Source organism: Eulemur rufifrons, chromosome 2, assembly GCF_041146395.1.
Source record: "Eulemur rufifrons isolate Redbay chromosome 2, OSU_ERuf_1, whole genome shotgun sequence".
NCBI lineage: Eukaryota > Metazoa > Chordata > Mammalia > Primates > Lemuridae > Eulemur > Eulemur rufifrons.
In genome coordinates, this window is record NC_090984.1 from 15,420,875 (window position 1) to 15,441,438 (window position 20,564).

General features: G+C 48.0%; 1 protein-coding gene across 2 annotated transcripts in view; it reads left to right on the forward strand.

Annotated features, from left to right (window-relative positions):
* The window catches only part of LOC138390637 (scaffold attachment factor B2), a 31,280-nt gene extending 10,936 nt beyond the window's left edge, over positions 1-20,344 (forward strand). Inside the window, exons 8-22 of one of the 2 annotated variants that reach the window (XM_069479979.1) lie at positions 196-245; positions 802-896; positions 3,535-3,684; positions 3,777-3,869; positions 5,567-5,572; positions 6,965-7,082; positions 8,357-8,448; positions 10,753-10,889; positions 12,776-13,066; positions 14,038-14,178; positions 15,489-15,531; positions 16,825-16,955; positions 19,338-19,450; positions 19,593-19,659; positions 19,964-20,344. In XM_069479979.1, coding sequence (XP_069336080.1) covers positions 196-245; positions 802-896; positions 3,535-3,684; positions 3,777-3,869; positions 5,567-5,572; positions 6,965-7,082; positions 8,357-8,448; positions 10,753-10,889; positions 12,776-13,066; positions 14,038-14,178; positions 15,489-15,531; positions 16,825-16,955; positions 19,338-19,450; positions 19,593-19,659; positions 19,964-20,120 — 1,684 coding nt within the window. In that variant the 3' untranslated portion in view covers positions 20,121-20,344. Of the gene's footprint in view, positions 1-195; positions 246-795; positions 897-3,534; positions 3,685-3,776; positions 3,890-5,566; positions 5,573-6,951; positions 7,083-8,356; positions 8,449-10,752; positions 10,890-12,775; positions 13,067-14,037; positions 14,179-15,488; positions 15,532-16,824; positions 16,956-19,337; positions 19,451-19,592; positions 19,660-19,963 lie in introns of both variants that reach the window. The other variant, XM_069479970.1, reaches the window with a different exon arrangement.
* The last annotated feature ends 220 nt before the right edge of the window (positions 20,345-20,564 follow it).

Here is a 20,564-nt window from a genome sequence, read left to right on the forward strand (position 1 = left end):
TCGAATTGCCTTTTACGAATCTGACATTGTATTTTTGGGGTCAGATTTTTCAATATAAGCTTGCAAAGGTTGTCTGTTAAGATTTTATTTCAGACTAATTTTCTGGTAGGTATTCAGTTTTAGCACATACCATACTTTTAATTTTGTTCTCTTTCGTTTTTTTCCTGTATGAGTAACATTAACTTTTGTCTCTAGCTCTTTTAAGGAAGAAAAAGATATAAAGCCAGTCATTAAAGATGAAAAAGGTATGAATTAACTTGCGAGGCAGGGCACCATGTATGGATCCCTTATTTTGGGAGGAGGGGCCTGCAGATCCCCACACTTTGGATCCAGTGATTTAATTGTTTTATTGTGGGTTGCTGGAATTAACCACCTCGTAGTTTCTTGAGAGACAAGTTTTAAATGTTTGTGTCTGCGTTTCATGTTTCTACTGTGGTTGTCATTTATGGGATAGTATAAAGCCCATTACAAGAAAGGAATAATTGTGTCCGTTGAAGAAGAATAAGAATTTTTAGAGCCTGTTGTGTCATTGCAGAACAGATCATCAAAAGACATTTCAGTTTATAACTGACGTGGACATGATTATTCCTTGAGTAAAGAAACTCCATTTTGCTGTTGGAATTTTTAGTCTTCTGTCCTGTGTTTTGACACGAGTGTGTGTGTGCACTGAACTCTTGAGTCAGAACCGCAGGGGTTGGATATAGTTAGGACTTTAGAAGAGGGCTCCAACCTTGGGAATGGAGGTGCTTCCCGTTACACGCTGTGGTAAAGTGTGGTAATTCTCCTCTATGGCAGGTCGAGGCAGCAGCAGTTCTGGTAGGAACCTGTGGGTCAGCGGACTGTCCTCCACAACTCGGGCAACCGATCTGAAGAACCTTTTCAGCAAATATGGAAAGGTATGCCTGCCCTTGCATTTTGCCCTGCGACCTCAACTTGGGTTAAAAAAGAAACTCAGGAACTTGTTCTTGTTAATTTTATTGGTTCTCCTTTCTGGTTTTTGTTTGTTTAAAACAAACCTGAGAAACCCCTCTCACCTTTTTGTCGTGTGCCTTGTTTCCTGGTTCACAGTAACCAGGATATCACGTGGAACAAATGGTTGGTTATATTATAACCCTGCTCAGAAAATGTGTATAAATAGCTAATATCTAAATGTTCTTGTGGTTCTTTCTAACGTGTCTTAACAAAACTGATCATCTTTTGTCTTACACAAAGTTTAAAGCTAGCATACTGAATTTTCCCTTTAAGAATAAGTGAATAATTGACTTTTTACATCTTCTAGTATTTGAAGAATATAGTGTGGTAACTGGAACATGATATTGGTTTAAAAAATAAGTCACTGATGTGGTGCTTGTGGAGGCAGGACAAAAATAATGCAATTCAGAAACGTTCCAAAGGAGATTGAAGGACGATTTAAGGTGATACCATTGTGTTGGAATTAATTAACGAAAGTCTCATTAAGCAGTTAGAACTACCCTGGTCTTCTGGGTGCCTGTGCAGGTGGCCCCTCCCGAGGGAGAAAGGCTCAGTACCTCTTAGCGTCTGGAAGGTACAGGGATTCCAGGCAGAGCTTCAGAGCCTGTCTGATGCACCTTGTCCTGGCTGCAGAAGTCATTCCTCTGTCTAGGTCTGTGTCACCTGATCAGGTGTTGGTTAATGGTTCAGTGACTTCAGCAGACAGGCCCCAGAAAACATATTCCTTTCCTTTTTCAACAATATCTTTAAGAAGGGCTTAGAAAACTTACAGCCATATATAACCCATTTATTTGGTTATCCTGTTGATGTCCTCCTTGTCTGAGACACTGATGGTAAAGCAGAAGCAGACACACGTATGGTCACTGTTGTCATCGATGTTTTAGTTGTCTGGTGGAAAAAGCAACGTTTAAGGAATAATATGTTGGCTGAGCACAGTGGCTCAGGCCTGTAGTCCCAGCACTTTGGGAGGCTGAGGCAGGAGGATTACTTGAGCCCAGGAGTTTGACGTTGCTGTGAGCTGGGCTGAGGCCATGGCACTGTATCCCAGGCAACAGAACAAGACTTTGTCTCAAGAAGAAAAAAAAAGGCTACTGTCCTGCTCTCTGTTTTCTCATCTATTTGCTCATTGGTCCCTTTTTCCTATTAATTTGCCTTCTTGTGGCTGCTTAGCAATAAGTCTGTTGTGTTGTTCTTCCGTGGTTGCTTTTTAGGATTTGCAGTGCGCATCTTAACTTACTATATATTTCCACATGATGTCATCCTGGGTTGAGTATAGTATCAGAATTTTGCAAGAGTTCACTTCCATTTCTCTCTCCCAGTCTTTGTGATATTATTGTCATAGATTTTCCTTCTATTTAATAACCCACCCAATACATTATTGACTTTGTTTTTTTCTGATTTGGCTTTTTTGCTTTGGACAGGTAACTTTTAAAGAGATTCCTAAATAATGTGAGGAAAATATGGTCACCATAACGTGCTCTTCATTGCTTTTTGTTGTGCATCCAAGTTCCCACTGGATACTATTCTCATATTTCTATTCTCTTGAGCTTTTTTCTGGATGCAGCTAATGTATTTGACAGAGTTTGATGCTTCTGAGGCTTGCTTTTATGCTTTACAAGTCAGGAACAGAATAGTGTTTAGTTCAGGCTAATTTTGTCCCACTACTGGGCCAGTACCCTTTAAGTACTGTGTCTGGTACCCTGTCAATTACCAGCTTTACCACTCTGGCTACTGGGAAAAGCAACCTATTTGCAGTGAGTTCTGAGTGAAGCCCTGGCATGGTTTCTTCTGCCCCTCATGGGTGGTTCTCTCTCAGCCTCTTGTTTCCTCACACGTGTGCACCGGGCAGGAGACACCCTGGTCAGATCTCTCAAGCTCTCTGATTTCTCTCTGCCTTGGTCTCAGAACCTAAGCTGTGTCTCCTCAGCTCAGGGATACTGCCTGCCTCAGTTACTTGTCCTGGCCCGTGGCCTGGCAACTCCACACAACGAGCAGGGGTGGGGCGGTCTTAGAGCTCACTTGGACAGTGTGACGTCCGGTGTCTGAAAACCACTGTTACCTACATTTCATCCGGTCTATTAGTTGTGTGAAGCACGAAGCCAATGCTTGGGTTTCCGTCTTGGCCGGAAGTGAAGTCCCCTCCCTGTGGGAATGTGTTTGACAGTCCTTATCTGTGTCAGAGCTGTTCTCAGCCTGAGCCAGCACAGGCAGGTGCACTTCAGAGTAGGCAGCCCGTCACCTAACCTTGGCTTCAGTGAAAGTGGAGAAAATGATCCAACTGGGAGGACGTTTCATTAATCATGAGTCGTGAGTGAGGCTAACAGTCTTTTAACTTTGCCTGTTTGTTTCTGCACTATGACCCATCTTGTATCAAAAGCAATGTGTTTTGATAGGTCAGGAGTAATTAGAACGAATTCAATAACAAATTTATGAAAAACTAACAATTTGAGGAAAAAGGAACAAACAGTGGAAATGATTCTGCTTATCACTTACTTGCTAGGAATTGTAGTAAGTTGTGTGGTTATTTGTGTGCGAGATTTAAGCATGTCCTTTTCACGAAAGGTTGTCGGGGCCAAGGTGGTAACCAACGCCCGCAGTCCTGGGGCTCGGTGCTACGGGTTCGTCACCATGTCCACATCTGACGAGGCTACCAAGTGTATCAGCCATCTGCACAGAACTGAGCTGCATGGAAGAATGATCTCCGTAGAGAAGGTGAGGCCCTTGGTGCCTGTTGTAGCTCCAGATGAAGTGTACAAGTGAGGAGACCTGGTCCACAAATCATTTCTATCTGTATCATATTTTAGGCCAAAAATGAGCCTGCTGGGAAAAAGCTATCTGACAGAAAAGAATGTGAAGTGAAAAAGGAAAAATTATCCAGTGTTGACAGACATCATTCTGTGGAGATCAAAATTGAAAAGTAAAGTGCTTTTTCAAACCTTTCTCTTGGGATTCCCGGGAGGGGAGCAGGGGCCACCCCAGCAAGCTTGTCAGTCTTCTCCTTTACAGAAACAGCCTCAGCAGCTTCTCATTTCAGTCTCAGCCGATTTTTGCATCTTGCTGTCACTTCAGTATTCAGCTTGCTGTTTAAAGATTCTTAATGAAGTAACCTATAACTTTAAAAAAATGGGTACAGATGATACTTAGTAAGTATTTATGTATGAGCAACTTAGTGGCCTTTTGAAAAGAGTTATACATGTAAAATGAAATCATACTAATTTTACTTTTAATATTGTGGGCCCCTGCACGAATTACTTCCTCATCTACATTGATTTTCATGCTGTTCTTGCTTGCTAATCACAGTAACTGTAAAAGAAAAACCCAGTTTTTCAAAGATAAGACATCAACCTAAGGAATGTAGCCTGATCTAATTTGGCAATAAATGACCTTGAGGTAGTAGTTTATGCTGTGTCTGACAGATGGCAGGTATTGCTGTGTTTACCTCAAAAATTAAAAATATCCTAGGATACCCTCTGAGTTCACTATGGCACCCTGGGGTACCTTGGACTGTAGTTTGGGAACTATGGGTCTTAGATACTATTTTTCTAAAGGAAGTGATTTATGTCTTTAATTAAAATGGAAACAGGGACAGATTTTTCAAAGCAGTGTGGCTTATTTATATTTTTATCACATTTCTAGGCTTTGAAGAAGACATTTCTAGAATTTGGTAATCTGTCTGATAATAGCAGTATCTCGAAAACTGAGTGTCTACATTAAGTTTATATTGTCAGCGTGACTTCCACATTCACGTACACTCTACAAATTGAACCCTTTGCAGAGAATCTGTCAGTTATCTGACAGTAATTTTATTGTGCTGCTCTTGTTTATTTAAAAAAAAATTTATAGACTAAATGTATATGGACATCATACTCATAAGTTGAACTGGGTTTTTAAAGATGTAATTACCAGTTTTTGTCATGGCCAAATGGGACTTAATAGGCCCCTGAATAATAGGTGGTGCCGGGTAAGCCTCCATGCACTTGGGAGCGAGACCCCTAATTTTATCAGCAACGTCTTCAAGGAGATACATCTCATCAGCATTACTAAACACATCAGTGTTGTTAGACTATGGGGAATTTTTGAGGTTCGTGGTATTCTTGGTGTCTTGGGGTGTGTTTCATCCATTGACTTCTGTGTTTGTGGGAAAAGGTGGTGATAACTAGCTGACATGTGCCAGGTGGCCCTGTGGGGCCAGTATTGTATTCGGTCATTAAATATGGAATGTCCGATTTCCTTAAGTACTAAGTTTGACAGCTGATATCTGACATTTCACTTTGACACTTTTTTTTTCTAACTGTGAAGGTATAGCCTCATTCTTTCAAACACAAGTTTTGGCATGTGATTATCTTTCAGATTTTTTTTTTTTTAGAGCAATTTTTATGAAACCATGGATCAGTCAAAAATTTGTGTTATTTTTTAATATGAGTTCCATCGTGGAACCAATGCAGTCCAGACATCTCGAAATATCAACAAAGTGTTTGGGGAGGATGTGGCTAATGAATGCACAGTTCGTCAGTGGTTTGCCAAGTTGTGTTCTGGTGATTTTAATCTTGAAGATGAGCCAGGTGGGTGACAGACTAAGGTGGATAATGATCAGCTGAAAGTTGTAGTGGAAGCAAATCCATTTCAACCTATGCATGAATTAGCAGCAAGGTTTGATGTTACTATTCCTATGATATTGGACCATTTGAAATAAATGGGCAAGGTAAAGAAGCTGGGTAGATTGGTTCCACATGAATTAAATGAGCATCAGAAGAGAGATCTTCTCGAAGCTTGTCTTTCTTTGCTGTCACAACATAAAGGTGAGCCATTTCTACACCGTGTTGTTACGTGTGGTGAAAATGGATTCTTTCTGACAATCGCAAGCCTTCAGTACAATGGTTGGATAAATATGAAGTGCTGAAACACAGACCAAAACCAAATATTCATCAGAAAAAGCTAATGGTGTGTGTTTGGTGGTCCAGCGCTGGTATTATCCACTACAGCTCGTGAAACCTGGTCAGTCCATGACAGCGGATGTCTACTGCAGCCAGTTGGACGAAATGATGAGGATGCTTGTGATTAAGCAGCTGAGATTGGTTGATAGAGACAGGCTAATCCTCTTGCAAGACAACGCTCAACCACACATCACACAACAACGCTGCTCAAACTACAGCAGCTGGACTTGGAAACTGTTATCCACCGTATTCACCAGATCTTACACCAGCTGACTACCACTTCTTCCAAGCTTTGCACCACTTCTTGCAAGGAAAAGTACTCAATTCTCAACAAGCTGTGGAAAATGCCTTTCACAGTGTCGTCGCTACTTACTTTTCAGGCTTCCTCGCTGCTGGCATAAACAAGCTACCGTTACAATGGCAAAACTGTTTTTGATAATTTAGGTGCACACTTTGATTAATTGTACTGCTTGTTGTTTGAGATATAATACACTAAACTTTCGATGTGAAATTGGACATTTCATATGTAATGACCTAATGCAGCCGTTCCCTGTGAGGCATGTGCTCTATGTAGGAGAAGAAACAGGCTCAGAGAGGGTGAGTGCCCAGCCCAAGGTCAAACTGCCCTCAAGTGGTTTGCCTGAAAGGTTGAGTATTTTCCCTACAAAACTGATAAATAATATTCCACACACGGGATGAAACAGATTTAGAGTTCATTTTTTAAAGTGCTCTTAAATAGTTGGAGTGTTTCTCACATACACCTGCATGCACACCAGTGCATCTAACATTTTGGGAAAACCTCCCCACCAGCCTCTATTTTCATTATGCATATTTGTAGATTTAGCAGATAACTAAAGTGGGAATGGGGCCTGTGTGTAAAGAGGACAGTTACCTCCGTGGCCTTCCAGTCGTCTTCCCCAGCTAATTGCTGTCGGGCTGATCTGTTCTGTGTGGATGTCTGAGTGTGTGCGAGTGAGGATCGGTGTGAGCCTTTCCTGTTACAGAGTCTCGGGAACTCAAGTTTGATAACCATGTTTTTAAATAGAACCGTAATTAAGAAGGAGGAAAAGATTGAGAAGGAGGAAGAAAAACGACTTGAAGACATTAAAAAGGAAGAAAAAGACCAAGATGAGCTGAAACCAGGACCTACAAATCGGTCTAGAGTCACCAAATCAGGTGATGAGAGTCTTCTAAGTGTTGGTGAACGAGGCAAATCCTGGCACAGGTAGTGGGTAGGTAGAGTGTCGAAGAGGAAATGAGTACAGTGAGCTTTCTTGTAACGTGGCTGAGTTTTGCCATTTATAGGTAGCTGTTGAAACGAGATGAAGTGGCTTAAAGGGATTTATACAGCATCAGAAATCTGGAAGTACTCTGGACAGACTAGGTGCACTGTATGGGTATTGTTGGACTTTGGTGGCCTGGCTTTTTGCTTTTCCTGAATCTTTGGCAGATTGTAGTGGGATTTGCAAGAGGGAATTGGCCTGGTTCCTTGCAACAAATCTGATGCAATTCTGCAGGTGTGCAATTGAGCTTTTCCTGCATTTATGTTAAAGCTGTATGTAGTAAAACCTCCAAACATCTGTATCTGTTGAAGTGGTTGTATTTGGACAGTGTTGGACAATGCCACTTCTGTTGTCATTTTATAAAAGTTTATTGTACTCTATACCTTCGAATTTGTATGAGTTTCTCCAGTGTATTGTGGCAGAAAGATAAACCAACCCCCCTACCGCCCCCAAGGGGGGAAAAGAAAAACCCAACCATCTGGAGCACTGAAATTTGATACAGCACATTACAAGTTAGATCTTAAGTGCTTGGAGTAATTTACCAGTAATCTCTTGAGGAACATGTTTTCAAAATGTTCCTCAAGTATTATAAATCTCCCCAAATAAGTCACTGTTCCAGTGGTTAGAGCTGGTTGTTGTGTCGTCGGAGAGAGAATTGATTTGGAAGCCTTTATTGCTACAGATGAATGAAGGGAAGCCCACCCGTCTGGCGAGGCACTCCCTCAGACGCAGCGGTGTCTGATTCAGAGCATGGGGACCCAGATTCTGCGGAGCTTTACAGAATGTACTGGAGGAGTGAAATATAAATTGGTTCTCTTGGAGCTACCAGGATTTAGTGTGGAGGTGGCGGAATTCTGCAGGGTGGATGTGTTTGCATGCACGTTGCAGCATGCACTCCGACTTTGGATTTAAGTTGTAGTATGGGAAAAAGTCTCAGCTACTTTTACTTCAGATGTGTAAAGACCCATCCGGGTGCACTAGCCACTTGGTACCCATGTTAATTGTGTTGGTCACAATAGAGATAAGGACCAGAGGCTCCAAAGGCTAGTGTCAGTCACTTGACTGATGCCCTGTGTGCCCATCCCACGGTCCACCGGAGTGCCAATGGCTGTTGGGGTGTTGGAGTGTTAGCGTGTTTTGATAGATTGCTGTGTTTTTGTCCTGAAGGAAGCAGAGGAATGGAACGGACAGTGGTGATGGATAAATCGAAAGGAGAGCCTGTCATTAGTGTGAAAACCACAAGCAGGTCAAAAGAGAGAGTAAGTATTGCTTCTGCCACCTCTTGGCCAGCTGTTTTGATGGTGGTTTAACAACCCCTTTGATTTGTATTATGAAAACAACTTTGTTTTGTCTTTAAGATCTTAAGAGTTCTTTGACGTACTCAGGAGGTATGTTGTTAATTGTTTAGATTATGTATACAGACACAAAGTTAAATTCTGAAACTTTTTGCAGAACAGTACTTACCAGTGTTTGCTTTCCTTAACATGCTGACCTCTCGCTGGTTCTTGTCAGGTTATACTGTCATCTGGACAGACACTTGATTGACACACAGCACCCCACCCACCATCGGATAGAATGGGTCAGCCCCAGGCTTTTCTACAGGGTTTCCTCTTTGGTTGATCTAGTAGCAGTTTATTAATTATCTTTTCATTTGTTTTCTAGTCTTCTATTAAATTAACTAAAAGAAAAGTAGAGCCCAGCCTAAAATGGAATATTTTTCATTTCATCAGATAAGGAACATCATTTCTTGAGTTGTACACACAGCTGGACAACATGCAGTGACTTCTCATTTTGCATTTTGTACTCTGGAAAACAGAAAAAACTCTCTGCTTTCCAGCTGCAGGTTCTAGCTAAGACTAGAGGAAACATTAGTGAGGAAATATTGCTCTTTTAGTGAGTGCAAAGTTAATGGTATTCATCCATATTCATCTAGGAACACTTTGTGTTGTTACGATGTAATTTTTTAAAATGAACATTTGGATTCTATAAAGCAGCAATTCCTACTGCCATTTTTCATTATGTGCTACATGAAAATCATAAAATACAAAGAAATCCAGAGTAGAAAACAAAAAAAGATCATAATCTTACCACCCAAATAACTCTGATCATTAAAAAATCATAGTAACAATGCACATGTAGTCAGAGCATTGAGTTAGCACAGAGAGATACAAGCAAGATGGAAGGTGCTCTGTCTCTGCATGGTCCCCTCAGCTTCCTCTCAAAGGACACTGCACATGTGTCACACACAAGGGCATGCTGTAGGACCACAGCGAAGGATTATGCTGGAACTTGCTGGTTGTGCACCTTGCTTTTTGTGTATAACATGCCTTGGAGATCTTTATATACAGAAACATACAGTTCAGCCTTTTTCCTTTCTTTTTTTCTTTTTAACTTTTTTATTTTGAAATAAAGTGCTGTTCAGAAAAGTTATGGGCACACTTACATTTACTGGGTGTGTATCAGGTGCCAGGTCATTAGTAAGTGGCTAAGCTGGGAGTCCCTTTCAGGTACTCTTCCCTGCTGGGCTGCGTTGCTTGCCTTGGTACCTGAGGGTGTGTGTCCCCTCGTCACTACAGACCAAACCATCTGCCCGTCCCATAGGCGAAGAGTGTTGGGGTAAGGTTTTGGGTGGCGTATCCTTCCTTGTAACAAGGTCATCCTTTCTGTGTGTGTCTGCCCCCACCCACCCCCTTTTGCAAACTGGTGTAACGTTTGGTCTTCACCTCTGCTGTTCTTTTTATCGGGTTGCTTTGCCTTTTATTGCTCTTATTTTTTCCCCTGTGGGAGCTAATTAAGAAAATAAGCCTGAGGAGCTCTTTGAAAATGTCACCTCCCAAGTTCCTGCCCTGGAGAGTCTGAGTCTGGGCCAGCGGGAGGCCCTGGGTTCTGTGTAGTTTAACAGCTTCGTGGGAGAGTCTGGTGTGTGGCCAGTTTCGGTGAGGCCTTGGAGAGCCTCAGAAATGGGAGTTGGCCTTAAAATTCTGAGTCTTGTCCCAGAAATGGAATATCATGGAAGTTGGCCATAAGTGTTTTATACCTTATTAGGAGTACTGCTTCGCATTGAAGCATTTTGGCTTGTTCTATTTTAGGGCTGTCTGCCGGCGGCCTGAGCCAGCAGTTGGGAAGTGAAACATATAGTCAGTCCTCCAGCTGTCCAAACAGCTGGCTTGACTGCTGTCCCCCACTGAACCAAGTGGCCGCCATGGCTTTGTGCGGTTGTCCCCCGTGGCTCTGAGAGGCCTAGTTTTGTTTTAGATTATGTGAGTCATTGGCTCTGCTACAGTAGAAAAACAGGGCCTGTAGGTTTTCTGAGGTTTAGGCCAACCTTTTCTCTTCCGTTAATGCCCTTTGAAATTTGAAAGGAAGATTGTGGATTAAGCTGCAAAGCTCCTACCTGGGGAGAAGCGGCCTGTGCTTGGGCCTCTGGCTTGGAAACCATACCTTCCATATAAACCACGCGGGACAGAAGAATACTAGGCTAATCCAGATATGCAAATTCAATTTCCATTGTATATTTGCTGCAATCATTTTTCTGATGTTAATAAACCAATTTTGGTAAACAGAGCTCCAAGAGTCAGGATCGCAAGTCGGAAAGCAAAGAGAAGAGAGACATCTTGTCGTTTGATAAAATCAAAGAACAGAGGGAGCGGGAGCGTCAGAGGCAGCGGGAACGAGAGATCCGAGAAACCGAGCGACGGCGGTGAGTGGGACCGAGTGGGACTGTGGGCTGGTGGCACGGGGGGGACCGTCTGCCTCCCCAGCTATACTGGAGCCAGGAGTCTGCGTAGCCTGAGAGCTGGCGCTTGGGCTGGCTGGTCTCCTTGTGTGTTTCACCCGAGTCTGAGAGGCAAGGCTCAGCGTCTGTTCACACCCAGCCGGTGAGACCTGGCCGGTGGCACAGAAGTCACCAAAGGCCATTTTTGCCCAGCAGCCTTTTGCTTTGGCTGGAGTTGGAACTTGGCCATGTGGAAAGCTCATGGACACGTGTGGCTTGGATGGAATGGGTCCGTGGTGTCAAGGACTCGGTCTTCCCCACTGAAACCTACATAAGTAAGGCCAAAAGCTGCAACTGGAGTTCAATTATTTTATTGCAGCACCGGAATGGGGCAGTTTTGTCACAGGTGTTTTTTTTAGTCACAGGAATGCTTCCTTGAAGTGTCCGCATTGAGCAGCGTCTGTCTGTCCCAGCTGCGGCAGCCGTCCCGGCTCTTGCCCTCTTGCTGCGGGGACAGTTTATTGACGTGAGGTTTTGAAGGAGGCTTTTCCCCTCCACTTTTATGTCCTGGCGTTTCATGTTGGCTTGTCCGGAGTTCCCTTGTCACTTTTCCTCAAATGTTGTTCAGTAAAACAGAAGCTTTAAAAGTCTTGGTATTTGGAGACCTTTCCTGAGCTCAGATAGGTGACATGGAAACTTTCCCAGTTACTCTACATTTGCTTTTCTTTTTTTTTTTTTTTTTGAGACAGAGTCTCACTCTGTTGCCCAGGCTAGAGTGAGTGCCGTGGCATCAGCCTAGCTCACAGCAACCTCAAACTCCTGAGCTCAAGGGATCTTCCTGTCTCAGCCTCCCGAGTAGCTGGGACTACAGGCATGCACCACCATGCCTGGCTAATTTTTTCTATATATATTTTTAGCTGTCCATATAATTTCTTTCTCTTTTTAGTAGAGATGGGGTCTCGCTCTTGCTCAGCCTGGTCTCGAACTCCTGAGCTCAAACGATCCGCCCACCTCGGCCTCCCAGAGTGCTAGGATTACAGGCGTGAGCCACCGCGCCCGGCCTACATTTGCTTTTCTAAACTAACGTAATCGTCTTTCTGCAGATGTAGCTTTATAAGGACAGAAAAGCCCACTGAGCAGCTTTTTTCCTTGCAACTTGCTCCTCCTTGGTTCGGAGCCTCTCCAGGCACCGTCAGAGGGTGCGAGTGTGACCGGCGCTCTTCAGGCTGGGACAGGGCATTCCAAGCGCCCGATCAGTTCCCAGTATGCGGGAAAGTGAGACCTTGGCCCTAGCCGTGGTGCTCTGCCAGTAGACTGTGGGCCCCACCTGTTCGTGCCCGATGCCTGTCCGTGCCTGGTGCCTGTCCCCACACCTTCCCAAGCTCTGTTCAAAAGGCACTGTCATTGAAAAATACAGCCGTTTTTGAGGGACGATGTGAAAGTAAGACATACTCAGAGTACGCATTAGCCTTTAATAAGAAATCAGAAACATTTTTCGCCCCTTGGTAGGCTGCAGTGGTCGTTTCTCCAGGGTTTTCCTGTGCACGGCACCTTTGTGGTAGCAATTATCAAGTACCTACAGTACAGCTTTCCTTTTAAAGCCACAATTTCCAAAACTCCTAGATGGCATTAAGTGAGTCCTGCATCAGCCTCGTCTTGTGCCCTTTGAGCCGAGCTCTGCTGTCTCTGGCCACTGTCGGCCCTGGCGCCAGCTGGACCGGAGCCTGTCTTGTTGAGGAAAGGCAGAGTTAGGAGGCTCCAAGCAGGTCTGTGAGAGCCGGTCCCCAGGTGCCCTGTCCTTCCTGGTGGCCACCGGGAGGTGAGCCTCCATGGCTCTGGAAGTTCAGGGTGGCCTCGCCCTGTCGCCGCAGGGAGCGGGAGCAGCGGGAGCGGGAGCAGCGTCTCGAGGCCTTCCACGAGCGAAAAGAGAAGGTGCGCCTGCAGCGCGAGCGCCTGCAGCTGGAGTGCCAGCGGCAGCGGCTGGAGCGCGAGCGCATGGAGCGGGAGCGGCTGGAGCGCGAGCGCATGCGAGTGGAGCGCGAGCGCAGGAAGGAGCAGGAGCGCATCCACCGCGAGCGCGAGGAGCTGCGGCGCCAGCAGGAGCAGCTGCGCTACGAGCAGGAGCGGCGGCCCGTGGTGCGGCGGCCCTACGACCTGGACCGGTGAGAGCCTGCGGCCTGCGTGGAGGCGGCAGCTTCCCTGCCTGTCCCCTGGGCTGGAGAATTAGATTTAACGTGGAGGCTGGCCCCTCTGCAGAACTCACTGCCACCGCTGCAAAGTTATGTAGTTCACTGTCACCTTGTGGCTATGCAACCTTTCTTTTTTTTTTGGTCCCAGTTTAGTTGTTTTTCCGGGAATCTTGTTGGTTGCCACTTGCTGAAGGATGTGTGATGCTCTCCCTCTTAGGTTCCCCATGGGGCGTAACTGTCCTCTCTTTGTGTTATGAGACAGCCAGACATCCATTAGGCCCAAGTTTGCCAGGCCGTGTCTGTCAGTCTAGTGTGTCCTTGTAGACGAGAGGCAGAGCAGGCGTTGTGGAAAAGGAAATTGCCTTCTGGTTTGGAAAGTAGGTTTATTGGTCTCTAGCTTCTCCGAACGGCTTAATTGACAGTCACCCGTCACCCCACTCCCTGTGAGCCTAGTTTTGTGGTAAAAATCAGGAAGAAGATAATTGGATGCCGTCCTGAGCTGCATGTAGTTCACTATCATCCGATCTGATTCCCTTTGCTTCTGCAAAAAACTCAGAGGGAGGTTCAGGTTCTCATAGACGACAGGGAAGGTAAGAATGTGGCAACTCGAATTCCATTCCAGAAGAATCAAATATTTCGTTTCACTTGAATTTGAGCTCACGCGGGGATCAAGGTATTAACAGCCTTGCGAGACAATTAACTCACAGCAGTGCTTTCTTCAGGATTGTCAGATGAGAACACCAGCGTGCCTCTTGGCAGTTTGGGGGATTTTAATTTATCAAATCAAAGCGATAATGATTGAATGTTTAGAGATTAGCCCTGCAGGACATTTTAATGATGCTGGGTCTAGGAGAGAGCTCCCCTCCCCGCCTCCACCCCTTTGCTTTTTCCTCTTCCTCTGTCATAAATGAAATTTGCATTCTTCTTAAAATAAAAAACAACAGGCGAGATGATGCCTATTGGCCGGAGAGAAAACGCGTGGTGATGGAGGACAGATACCGAGTGGACTTCCCACGGCCGGATCACCGCTTCCACGACTTCCACCACCGTGAGCGAGGCCAGTACCAGGACCACACCATGGACAGGTTAGCCGCCCGTCTCTCCTGCAGCCAGAGACGGCAGGCACTGGGACGTCGAGCTGTTCAGGTTCTCAGCCAGGTTTAGGGATAGGGCTTCATCTGTTCTCTGAAGTCTCGCTGATTTATGACATCCACAGTGCATGACTTTGACCCGCAGAACTTGAGCAAGTTGTTGCAACTGGTGGTCACTTACAGCATCCTCAGCTTGCCGAGCAGGAAGGCACCTCCCAGCTCCTTTCACTCTTTTCATGGGTAGGCCAGGTGTGGCCCCAGGCGGTGAGCTGTGCCTAAGAGAATGCAGGACAGGCCCGAGCCCAGGCACCCCACACTGAGCTTTCCTGTGGACTGGCGGGTTTTCCAGTGTGGCCCAGCTCTGGGTTTCACAGTTTCCTGGTGGTCTTTCCACAGCCGCTCCCCTTCTTCCCCTTCCCCCTTCTCCCCCCCAAGCCAGGAAGGGCTTGGAAGAGGGCCTGGCCCAGCTTCCTTGTATATAGCAGAGAGGAAGCAGGTTTAGGAAAGAGGTTTGACCTGCCTAGGCCAGCTGGGGCTCTGGGGCTCACACCTGGGCTTCGTCAGCCAGCAGAGGCTCCTGTGCCAGTAAACTGCAAAGAGAATTGACGAGAATGTGCAGAGTTTCTCGTTTGGCTTTGCTTTTTGAGGGTCTAGGTGAGTTTTTAGCCAGTGCCTGCCTGCCCTTTTTTTTTTTTTCCCCTTCCAGTGCCTTTTAAAATTAGGACTATATCTAGATTATTAAAGAGGCAGTTTTCCAGTTGAAGAATCCTGTCTGTGGGTTTCTCAGTGTGCTCCCCTGGGCTGCATATTCTTGAGCCATTTTGCCGCTCATTAGCTCCTCCATGAGGGGTGCCGGAGTGGGAGGACGGCAGGGCAGGCTGAAGAGCCACTGGCGTAATCGCGGCTGGTGTTGGGGTGAGATTCCATGAGTCACCTGTGTTGGGTCAGATGGAGGTTAGGGATCACGGAGGCTTCCCTTTGTTCATTGCCCTGACTTTGGTAACTGGGCTGCACGTAAATTAGATGTTGGTTTCCTGGTGTGGGTCTTTATTTCTGAGACCTCTCTGAGGAATTTTAGTTCGATAACATCTTTATTCCCTCCTCCTTGGGATCCCACTTCATTCCTGGCCCCAGGGAAAACCCTTTCAATTGGAGCTAGCTCTTCTTTTTTTCCCCAGGCCAGTGAGTTTTAGTTCTTATGTGGTGGAGTAGAGGAAGTGTCCCAGTTGTGAAGCTCTTGTATGGCCTGCGGAAATGCGTGGTGCCACCAGCTCTTGTTTGAATGAGATACTTTCCTTTTGCAGGAGGGAAGGTTCAAGGCCAGTGGTGGAAGAGAGGGACGGGCAGGTGAGTACAGCCCAGACGCCCACCAGCCTGGGGCCAGCCCTCTGCAGTTGGCTTGCAGCTGGCTTCTGTGCCAGAGAGGGGACAGCTCAGTCACATTGTGGGTGGAAGTGTCAGTTGCCAGCGATTAAAAGTGCAAATTTCTGATTGTTTTCTAATTGGTGATTCTGTGTAGTTTTCAAATATGTGGGGCTTGTTCTTGCTTAATTTTATCTAGTAGAAACTGCAAACATTTCTTGATTGTCCACTTGCTTAGAGAGCCTTCGAGTCCTGGCACTGTGTGGTACCCCAGGATACCCACATGGTGGTGTAGGTAGTTGTCGTTTAGCCCACATTTGCCGAGGCCTGGGGCATTGTCCCTCGGTTTCAAGTACTGTGCTGGGGACTGGCAGCTGAAGACCACGAGGTGGTCCCCAAGTATCTGTGGTGATATAGTGGTTCCCGTGCCAGGTGAGCAGGGTGTGAGCTCAGACAGGAGCCAGCACGGTTGAGAGGTAGGAGACAGGCATCAGAATATTGGCTTTTAGTCCATGTGCGGTGGCTGACACCTGTAATCCCAGCACTTTCGGAGGCTCAGGTGGGAGGATCACTTGAGGCCAAGAGTTTAAGATGAGCCTGGGCAACATAGTGAGACCCCATCTCTAAAAAAAAAAAAAAAAAAAAAAATAGCTAATTAGCCAGGTGTAGTGGTGCATGCCTGTAGTCAGTCCCAGCTCCTCGGGAGGTTGAGGCCAGGAGTTTGAGCTGCAGTGAGCTATGATCAGACCACTGCACTCTAGCCTGGGCAACAGAGCAAGACCCTGTCTCTTAAAAAAAAAAAGGAAGAGTAGCGGCCTTTAACGAGAGGGCTGAGAGAGAATATGAGACCCTTCTCACTCCTGAGGTCTGCTGGGTCCTGGGTGTGGGATTGGTTGCCCAGGGTTACTGGCAGGCTGGTGTCAGAGGGGCCCGGCCCACCAGAAAGGAGGCATCCCGACTCTCAGGCAGGACAGGGCCAAGTGGCTCTTCCCAGTGGACTTTCAGCAGTGCCAGTGAAGGCCATAAAGCACAGGGCTCCCCATGCTCGTGGGGCAGGAGGGTGATGCTGCGGCACCAGCTTAGGTGAGTCAGTGAGGGCGCTGGGGTGTGGGAGAAAGGGAATGCGGAGGCAGGGGCCCTCTGGGAGCAGAGGGTCGGGGCAGGCCTCTCAGCCAGCCCCGCTGCTGCCTGGGTCTGTGGTGAACAGGCCTCCTGGAGGTGGGTGCCGTCTAGGAGCAGCGTGGTCGGAGTGTCACTTCATACTCTTGTGCCCTCTAGCACTACTCAGACGACCGCCATGGCCACGGAGGACCCCCAGAGCGGCACGGCCGGGACTCCCGAGATGGCTGGGGGGGCTACGGTTCCGACAAGAGGCTGAGTGAAGGCCGGGGGCTGCCTCCTCCCCCCAGGTTAGTGCATGGGGCCACCTGTCCTTGCCTGGTAAGAGGTCAGTGCCTGGTTGTGCACATCCCCAAGGTGCGGTTCAGCCGTTGGGAGCCCTACGACAGGCCACTCGGGAGGGGCCCTGCCATTTGAAACCCCTGACTCGGGAAGGCCATGTTCTCACAAGGAAAGACAGGGAGCGGGCTCTTGGGGATGGGGCCGCACTGGGCGACCTGGACAGCCCCACAGTGGGATGGGGGTCCTCACTTGCTGGCGGGGACAGTCCTGAAGCTCTTAGTTGCACTCCCGTGGTGGGTGGTAGAGAAGCTTTGCCGCCACCACATCGTCTGTTTTGGCGTCTGCTTGGGTCCTTTTTCTCTGACCCCTGCTTGGTTTGGCTGGGGAGTCTCAACCCTGGCCCCCCGTTAGAATGAATCACTTGGGACCCTCACCCTGGGGCAGCTGGGTGGGGATCTTTGTGGGAGGAACTTGGGTGGCGGGTTTGTTAGGCCCCTCTCCCCCAGGGACTCCCACATGCTGTCGGTGTTGGGGACACTGGGCCAGGTCCTCCCCAGGATGTCCAAGACCACCTTCCTGCCAACACTGTGGCTGGTGGGCAGCCCTTTGGAGTTGACCCAGGGCTTGTCGGGGGCTCCGGGTGCCTCTGTGGTCTTTGGTCAGCGGCAGTGGCCTCGGCACAGCTGTGCTGCCTTCCCGGCCAGCCTGTCCCCTCTCTGCTGTCTGGGCTGGCCGCACGGTGGCTGGGGGCAAAACCGCCTCCTGGCTGCTGCCCCTGCCAGGCCCACTCCTTTCCTCCGCCTGACTGGTGTCCTGTCCTGTGGCTCCAAGCGCAACCTCTGTGCTGATGGGACAAGGCTCTTGGCGCATCGCCCCTTTCAGGGGCTGCCTCTGTCTGGCCCCTGCTTGGCGCAGTGGGGTGGCTTTTGGCTTCTCTGGTGCCGTGCCTCCCTCCAGCTGATAGGTACTTCCACCTTTGCTAGGGACTTTGACCTGGAGCCATGCTGGGCAAGACACCAGGAGTTTGTATCATATACGTGGCACAGACGGTGGCCACAGTCTGATCAGTTACTGTAAAGTATTCTCTCCCAAGCGACCTACTTAACACCAGGTCCTGTAATACCGTGCAGTCCATTTTGCTGTAAATACTTGTGGGAAACATAAATGGGAGAACTCACCCTCGAAACAAGAGCTTGCAGTGCGCTGAGCCGTGGCCCTGTGCCTTTGGGTCTCCTGGGGGCAGACAGCTACACACATTTGCTTTCTACTTTTGGAGGGGGGGCAGTGTTACATTTGCTTTGCCGGGTGGGTATTAGGGGCTCTGGTGGGTTCCCAGTCCTTGTTCCCTGTGGGGCCCCTGAACCAGGTGAGCCTGGCTCCCACCATGCCCAGCACTCCACACCGGGGGCCCACTGGTGCCAGGATGTTGGAACCTCATTGGGATTTTAATCCCCCAGAGTTTCTGTCTGAAACTTTTTAAATAGCTCTGTTAAATTGTAATTCACATGCCATTACAATTTACCCATCTGAAGTGAGTCTATGGCTTTGAGTATATACACAGAGCTAAGCAGCCATCACCACAGTCAATTTTGGAACATTTTCATCACCCCCAAAAAGAAACCCTGCACCTCTTAGCAGCCATCCCTCCATCCCCAGCTCCTAGCAACCACGAATCCACTTTTCTGTTTCTGGATTTGCCTGTTGTGGACGTTTCCTTATAAATGGAATTACACCGTGTGGCCTGTTATCTGGCCACTTTTCACTTTCCAGGGTTTGTCCTTGTTGCCCCTTGTGTCTAGAGCTTCATTCTTTCGAGTGTGAATATCCCACTGTGTGGCTGAACCGTGTTCTGTGTGTCCACTCATCAGTCAGTGGACGTTGGGGTCCTTTCCACCTTTTAGCTGTTAGGAATCATGCCGCTGGGAACATTCATGTACGGATTTCTTTGGACATGTTTCATCCTCTCGGGTAGACAGCTAGGAGTGGGATTGCTGGGATCGGATGGTAATTCTGTGCTTGCCTTTTTGAGGAAGCGCCCTGCGGTTTTCCACAGTCCCTGCATCCTTGCACATTCCCACTAGCAGCGTACGGGGGCTCCGATTTCTCCACATCCTCGCCAACGCTTGTCATCGTCTGTCTTTTTGATTCTGGTGTCTAGCGGAGGTGAAGTGGCATCTCGTGGTTTTGATTGGCACCTCCTTGGTGGTGCCTTTTCTGTGCTTCCCGGCTGTGAGGTGTCTTTGGGGTTGTATTTAATACATCTTTGAGGAAACGTCACTTGGACCATCTGCCCGTTTCTCTCTGACACCGTCGAGGCAGAGCACACAGCAACACGGCCTGACTCTGGAGGCACATCCGGATGGTTGTGTCTGCTTTTTCTTTTGGCTCAGGGGTGGCCGGGACTGGGGAGAGCACAGCCAGAGGCTGGAAGAGCATCCGGCACGTGCCTGGCAGGGCGCCATGGACGCAGGCTTGGCAGGCCGGGAGCACACAAGGTGGCAAGGTACGGGGCTGGCTCCTGACCCTTGACCCCAGGGAATGAGGGTGGCCGTGGTCCCAGGACTCCGCAGACAGGGCCCATGTTCCCCCAGCATTTCCAGAGGCTTCCCCGAGGAGGGGTGTTTGCAGACTCTCTTCTCTTGCAGGTGGTGAGAGAGGGCTGTCGGGGCCCTCGGGACCAGGGCACGTGGCCGGCCGGGGCGACGTGGCGGGGTAAGGAGTGTTGTCCGAGGATGGCGTTGGTTTGCTCCTGCTCTCACTTCCTCCCCTTCTTTGCATGTTTGATCAACTTGCTGGGTTGGATGTTTTGAAAACAAACCAAAAAGCAGCTCTTTGCAACTTATGCAAATAACACTCTTCAATTACATGGAATACAGTGTATGGTTATGATTTTTCTCACCTGGAAAAAAAAAAAAAACCAAGCGCGCTCTAAAGGCTTCACAGTCATGTACTGAGTCGTGTTTCGGTGGAAACGTAGAGCACTTCGAGGGGGACAAACGTCTGACTTTGTTCCTAGGCGAGGCGGCTTTGCACAAGGTGGACATTCCCAGGGCGATGTGGTGCCGGGTGGCGGACTGGAAGATGGCGGAGTGGCCAGCCAGGACCGGGACAGCAGAGTCCCGCACCCACACCCCCACCCCCACCCGTACCCCCACTTCACCCGCCGCTACTAGGTCCCGCTCCCTGCGAGTTTTCAGGTAGGCAGATGCACTGTTGAATCTCTTAGCCAGCGTTCCCTTGAACTTGTGGAATCTTTTAAAACACAAGCAAATTCTGCCACCGTGTTGTAGCGCGATACAATGTGAACTCACTTTTTTTTTTTTTAAAATAAATGGTGTTCTTGTTCTGCCATTTTTAAGACAAGGTTTCTGTTAACGAGGCATTCCATTTTCCATTAATAAAGTTTACAATTCGCATCCTTGGGTGTGCGTGTGCATGTGTGCGTGAGCATCGGGGTGACCGCAGGGCGCAGGCCGGGACCGGCCTTTGGCGCTGTGGTGCGTGTCGCGGCGGCTGCTCCCTGCAGGTGCTGTGCAGTCTTCGCCTGCATCAGCTTCCGCTGAGCTCTCGTAGCCGCATCGTGACGGGGTGCCCAGAACCCCCGTCTTGCAGATGGG